The 6,561-nt window shown below is 47.4% G+C and overlaps 2 protein-coding genes across 2 annotated transcripts in view; one reads left to right on the top strand and one right to left on the bottom strand.

The window, feature by feature from the left end:
* Window positions 1-1,632, bottom strand: part of LOC108629269 (uncharacterized) — a 26,058-nt gene extending 24,426 nt beyond the window's left edge. The window contains exon 1 of the mRNA XM_018031841.2: window positions 1,099-1,632. The gene's annotated coding sequence lies outside the window, so the exon portion shown is untranslated. The remainder of the gene's footprint in view (window positions 1-1,098) is intronic.
* The window catches only part of LOC113464844 (uncharacterized), a 31,879-nt gene extending 28,229 nt beyond the window's left edge, over window positions 1-3,650 (top strand). Inside the window, exon 3 of the mRNA XM_026817174.1 lies at window positions 3,586-3,650. Within this exon, the coding sequence (XP_026672975.1) occupies window positions 3,586-3,635 (50 nt within the window). The 3' untranslated portion in view covers window positions 3,636-3,650. The remainder of the gene's footprint in view (window positions 1-3,585) is intronic.
* The last annotated feature ends 2,911 nt before the right edge of the window (window positions 3,651-6,561 follow it).

The following is a 6,561-nucleotide window of genomic DNA, read 5'->3' as shown; positions in this document are numbered from 1 at the left end:
CAGTTTCTTTTATTTTTATTACAGGAATGTATACATACAGCATAGTAATTACAGTATCGATAAATTTCCAAGGTACGTGAAGTTCTCTTCTTAGGTATTCTAGTCTTGATAAATTATCCATTAAATTCTGGAGAAAAGGAAACGCTCTTTCGGAATGCAAGGACAAGTTACTTCGACCCGACGCTGTTTCCTCGAATTACGTACGTACCCTTAATTGTAAGTGGAAACAGAGAGCACGGTACCATTAACAACGCTTTATGTACAGAACTCATCGCGTTGGAAACGTAAAAATGATCGGTGGAAAGGTGTTCGCATAGTAGTGAATTTTAATTGTAACCCGTCGGCCTTCGATGCGAACGAAAGATATCGCGTAATTACGAACCCGTTGTAAAAACCCGGCAGTAAATTTGCACCACAAACGATTCGAAAAGCGGCTCTCGTCAGATTGAACATTAAAGTTTAAACGAGTTACCGTCGACCGTTGCGAACGATGGCGACCGATTTTAACGTAAAATGTAGTCAGAGAATTACCTAATTCGAGCAACGCGCGAGAAATAGGATAAAGGCGAATCGTTTTTCAGCCTGGAACAAGTGTATAGAATAACTATTGCTGCTTACGTAATAAAACTAATCGCAATGAGATTGACATCGACGACCGCCGGTGGATGGTAAAAAATCACTCCATCACGATGCCAATTTTTTATAGACGAGATTTTTTACAAACAATGTTTGAAAACAGGATTATTGTAATCACAGCGCGAAGTTGCATTTAGACGAAACGAACGGACATCCGTTCGTCCCTGAATTTTGACAAAATTTGTGCTGATTTGATAATCGAAAGACACTTTCAGTGAATATGAACAAATGTTCGTCGTTCATAAAGCCTAAATTTGTTTAAAAAATCGAACGAACATTTGTTTATAAAATCGAATAATAATTCGTTGAGCATTTAACAAGCATAAATGAATGCTTGTTTTAGATCGACTTTTGTCCAACGAACATTCGTTTAGTTTCGATTCAGCTTCACTTGTCAAAGCATACGCACGTTTTGCTTGGAGCGATATAAACATAATATTCGACGGTGACGGGGCGGCGTACCTCGATTCGACGGTGGTCGCTTCACGGTTCTGGTTCTGGGGCAAATCCGTGGCGAGAAATCCATCGTTGCCTCGTTCATTATGTTTCGGGGTGGTCCAGCTTCGAGCATCCTCCTCGTCTATCACTCAGTGATCGTTTCGCTCGACACGATTCATCGAATACGTATCGCGAAACACGAGACGGGATGAAAGACGGGGTTGAAAGAAGGGAGGGAGAACACGGGCAAATAAAGGAGGAAGAGAGGGAGAGTAAGGAAGAGGAAGGAGAGAAAATATAGGCGGAAGATACGAGATATCGTAAACGTAGTAAAAGGCGAGGGGTGAAATTCGGTCGCGTGACCGACACTGACACAAGAGAACGTAGATAGTAGAAGAGGAAGAATGAAGCGAGGAGGTACGCGCGTTCGAGATAAAAAGCGAGGGAAAATGTCGCGCTCGAGACGGCGAGCGAACGCGAACTAAAGGGGCACGGGGCTCGTCGGCTCCGTCGCGCTCGACGTCGAGCTCGGCGACGAGCGGCGCTTCCTTCGTTTCGACGGCGCAGGACAGACTGATCGCGAGAACTCGCCGTCGTGCCATCCGAAGTCCAGCCCCAACCCCCGCCACCGACACCCTTTATCCACCCCTACCGCTGTTCAGCGTACCGTTCCGTTCTCCTCTTTTCTCTCCTGCTACGCTCCATTCTGTTCTGCTCTGTTCTACTCCGCTTTACTCCGAATGCTTTGCTCCGCTCCGTTCCGTCCTCTCCCAGCCAGTTCGCGTTGCCTTCCTTCCTTCCTTCCTTCCTTCCTTCCTTCCGTTTTACCCTCCTTTGACCTTCTTCTAAAGCTCCACTCTCTTTTACTTTCCACCTTCTGATTCGACTATTCAATCCCTTCTTCCTTTGTGTCAACGTCTTCCGGAGACTTGTAAAGTGACGAGACTGATTTCGTCCTTCCTAGTTCGGACAACGGCACATCGTTTCCACCGGTATTAAACGTATCCATCTTATGATTCGTACAATTGATCACTCGAATGCACGAAAAAGGATAGAAAAATTTTCAAACTGTAGAACAAATCAAATTCAGTTTAGCCTAGCTGTCGGAATACGTCCGACGAAAGCGCAAACTAGACCGACCTGAATTCCGTGATTCTTTCTTTGAATGCAGCACCGATGCATTTCCGTGCTGGTTTCGGAAAACGTACATAAATCGTAAATGATGAAACTACGTATTTCCGTGGTTAAATCGGCATTGTGCGTCTACCTGTTGCCGTACTCGCAGCGAGTTAACCGATCGGTTAACCACGGCGGGAATCGATCGCGATTTTTGTGGTTTAGTTACAGTATATTCAACGATCCCATAAACAAGAAAAATAATACATGCACGAGATCGAGATGAATGTCGAGGGTTGCATACCAATTCAGACACGAGAGCGTCGAACGACCAGGGGTTTAGAGTTGTTTTTGCGTTGACTCGAAAGAGCGACTCGAAGGGTTGCTTAAGAACGCCACCCTAACGAACCTATTTACATTCGATAATTAAACGAAACGGGGCCCACGCAGGGGAGTATAGGTACCGGGGACACACTCGAAAACAAAACTTGCAGCACCCCAAAGTCAGCTCCAGGCTGTCTACCCTACCACGATTAATAATGCAACTTTAAAACCCTCGCCCCCGAACGCCCGTTGTCTTAGAAGCGTGAATGGACGATATGAGTCAGGTTCCTCTTTGCCGCGCCATACGAAAATATACGAGCGGGTAGCTATTGTCGTGGCCACCCTCTTGTCGCGCGATCACCGCCAGCAAATAAGCGCGAACGAAACAAATGGGAGGAAAAACGAATCCGTGCGAAGAGCGAACCTTTCTCTTGTCTCTCTTCGAGCACAGAGGATACTCTTTGCAAACCGAAAATTGCGTACTGGCGTTCCGGGATCTTCGAAGGAGTACCAGGGAAAGAATTTCTTTTCCGGGCGACTGTTTCTCGACCCATGCGACAGGGTAGGACGAGAAAGAAAGTCGTTTCCTTTGTTCGAACGACTCTCGAGATTCGGATGCGCTTAACGATGAAAGTTTACGAAAGTTGAATCGATGAAAATCGCACGAGGAAGAACGTAAAGAGACAACGTAGCAAGAGAGAGAAGACAGAGAAAGAGAGAGAGAGAGACATTCGTCTCACGATCAGTCAGAGCGGCGAGTAATGGTCCATTCACACTTACTGTAACGGCTGTAACGACGAAGGGATTTTGCATGTTAGGCGACGAAATTCGGCGCTCGAAAGACGTCACCGCCGCAAGATGCAGTTTTGGTGTAGTAGGGAAAAGCACGGGGCCTCAGAGGACTCCGACGTAGTATACACTCTAAGGCTGTTACAGCACGTGTGAATGGACCATAATTCGTTGCATCGGCAAACGAATAAACGCGAAAATAGCGGTGAAAAAAAAAAGGAGGAATATAAACTCAGAGGCAGAGCGATGTAACGGGATGGAACATCATTGGCCGTGTTCCAGATTTTCCTAAAATCCCCGCGGGGAAGCTATTTGCCAAAGTTACGTGGTGAGGAGGGCCGCGCGCGGGAGCGGAGGACGGGCAGATGGAGGCAGGGTCGATACTCAGTTTCGCCGAGGATATAAGCGGATTTTTTTACACGCGCGATAATTGAAGTGCGGCGTTCATTGTTTTCCCGCCGCCCCTTTCGAGAGACCCCTTTATCTGGCGCGCCTTTCATCGGGTCCGGAAGCTTTTTCGTAAACAGTAGCCAGGCTGACCGGCGCGCGCGGCGCGATGCCCTCGCGAAAAGAGGTGCACGTTAATGGATAAACGAACGGCTGAATGATGTCTGCGATTTCGTGCATTGTTTCAATTTCTATCGCGTTGCCCTGCGCTCCGCGATTATAGTAATTTGGTTGCCCGATAGACCGGACGCGACTCGAACGATGCCCCTTGCTCGATTAATAAAACGCGTTACGAGCTTGCTTCCTCTTCTCTCTGCCGATAAATGACACGCGTTCCTGCGTCCAATTTTACAACGTATAAATAACAGTATCTAATTGTCTGTCGCCAATTTTCGCGCGTCATCTTCCTTCCGGTATCCCATAAAACCGTTTCTATTCTGTCGTCATTAAAAGTCTTACTGTTCTCAGTAGAGATACGTTTTCACGATTTGACTACGCCGTGAGATGAACGTAAGTTTGCACATCTCGTTATTATGATAACCGAAAGTGTTCGACGCTTATCTCCTTCGTTCGCTAACGTTTATGTTTAGAAGGGTGAGAACAGCCCCGTAGTTGACGGCATGAAACAAATATCTGAGAAAGTATAAAGATATATTTTTACGGGCAGGAGGAGACAGTGAAAATGACTTCGGAGTTGCAAAGACTGAAAAGTTGCCAGACGTCGTATTTGAATGTCGCGACAAGAGAAGTACCTAATAACTTTAAAAATGTTACGTGGAAATTGAACCTCCAATGACAGAGGGATTCTCATTAAAATCGACGCTCATCGATTGTTCCTAGTAAGTTCAGATCGAACGAAGACGTCGCACGTCGTCGCGTTGCGTCCGGCCATTGTTCGCTTATTAGGTTCCTCTTGTCCTCGGGGCGAGTTCGCGATCGCGTTCAGGGTAATTGAATTCCGGCTATTCGCTCTCGGCCGGTTGCGTATTATTGGGTCAGGGGATAGAAAGGATCCTCGACGTCGGCTCGTCGACATTATTCATGTAAATTGCCTGCCCAAAGGATACGGTTGCTTTCCTACACTCGCCTGCTCCCAGCAGGCTGTCTCCAGGTACCGCGTCTACCTTAGAACACGGTAAGCGTGTCGATGTAACCTTTACTTTACTTTTAAGTCAAGTTATCGTCGGGACGAGAATGAGGAAACAGTTCGTAACCAGGAAGAAACGAATTTTCGACCGTACGGTAGGGAAACAAGATGTCCTGTCGGTGATAGCATCCGAGATTGCGTGTTATCGGAGAGCTCTCTCTTGTTCTCTCCTACGAGAACATTGGCACCAGCTGGGAATGACGCCTCGCAAGTTTACGAACGTAGTTGCGAAACAGTTACACGCGACTTCCGTCCCGATGATTCGAGGACAATCATCTGGTTCTTGGGACGAGTCAAGTACCTGTGCTGCGTCCATACACCTTCACAGCGTTGAAATAAAAACACCCGGACCGGTAGTTCGTAGTACAGCGAATCACGGTAGCCGCAAGGAGAGAGTTGGTCGCCCGAAATCGATCGACGTTATTTAGAAATTTCCGTTTTTCCAATCTGGCATCCACGTCGCCCGTAAGCTCCTTTTATTCCCTGGTCCCGCGTCTCCGCCGAACCGTTCCATTCCACGCGCGATTTATTGATCCACGCACAATTCTACCTCGGCCACGGACTCAAACTCGGCCCGACCAGTGGCGCTCAATTACGCGTCAACATCCCCCATCCCTCTCTCCTCTCCAACATCCTCTTACATTAGAGGCGCAAGATTACTCGTTCTGGATTGCGATTGGTAGCGAACGTGACGTCTACTTTTACTTGAACTTCCTTTCATTCAGCAAATTGGCAGTCGAAATTAAATGTATTCAAAAAGTTGTTTCATCTGAAATAAACAGGTTTGACAAATCCGCCCTTTTTATCAGACGTGCCTTGGTGCGGATGACGCGGATGCGAGCCATGTGGTGTTGGATGAAGGAATTTTTCAACTAAACATGACAACGGAAACTTTAGTTTCCTAGAGACTGCCACGGATGTGGGTCCACGAAAATGGTAAAAATTCGACTGCTTCGGAAAGCTGGCTACGTTCTGTAATTGCAGCTAGGCGTTTCCATTACGAATTTAAATATTGATTCCCGTCAGAGGCGGCCGTAATGGAATCTGAAAAGCTTGGAAACCGACCTTTGGAGTATCGGTTTGGCCAGAATTCCAACCGCGTTCGGCTTCCATCCGCGTAACGTCGACAAAGCTGAGACCCTCCGTTTTCCGCCTCTTCTCTTCCGGTGCATTCAGAACGGTAGATCAAAATTGCCAGTAACCAAGCTAAGTCGCGGACCGCGACGGTGATCCGCTCGCCGCTCCGTCGGTCCGTCGCGATTCATTATTAACTACCCGGACCGACTAGACATATTCTTCTTCGTCCATTCTTCTCCCTTTTTTTCCTTTGCGGTTGCACGCGAAGGAGCGGAAAACGATCGATGCGAATATCGAGTGCAAGAGTCTCGCGGAGGGAAAGGTATTTCCTGCGAACGCGAATATCTGCACTCGCGCGTTCGCCCTTTTCCCTTATTGACATTCGATATTCGGGTTAAACGTGAACGCGCGCCAACTCGGAGAGCGAAACGATCCCACGATGAACGATGCATAAAGCGTTTCATCTGGACATTCTGGACCGTCATCGACATTCGTTATAGCTCTCCAGTCGAGGATCCGTCTATTCCAGATCCGTCGAACGCTGACCGCTGACAATTCGACGCAATCGCTCGCTTTTGATCACGATC

Source organism: Ceratina calcarata, unplaced genomic scaffold, assembly GCF_001652005.2.
Source record: "Ceratina calcarata isolate Rehan_Ccalc_2016 unplaced genomic scaffold, ASM165200v1 scaffold557.2, whole genome shotgun sequence".
NCBI classification, from domain to species: Eukaryota; Metazoa; Arthropoda; class Insecta; order Hymenoptera; family Apidae; genus Ceratina; species Ceratina calcarata.
The sequence above is the reverse complement of the archived record's forward strand: the minus strand, read 5'-3'. Positions and strand labels throughout refer to the sequence as shown.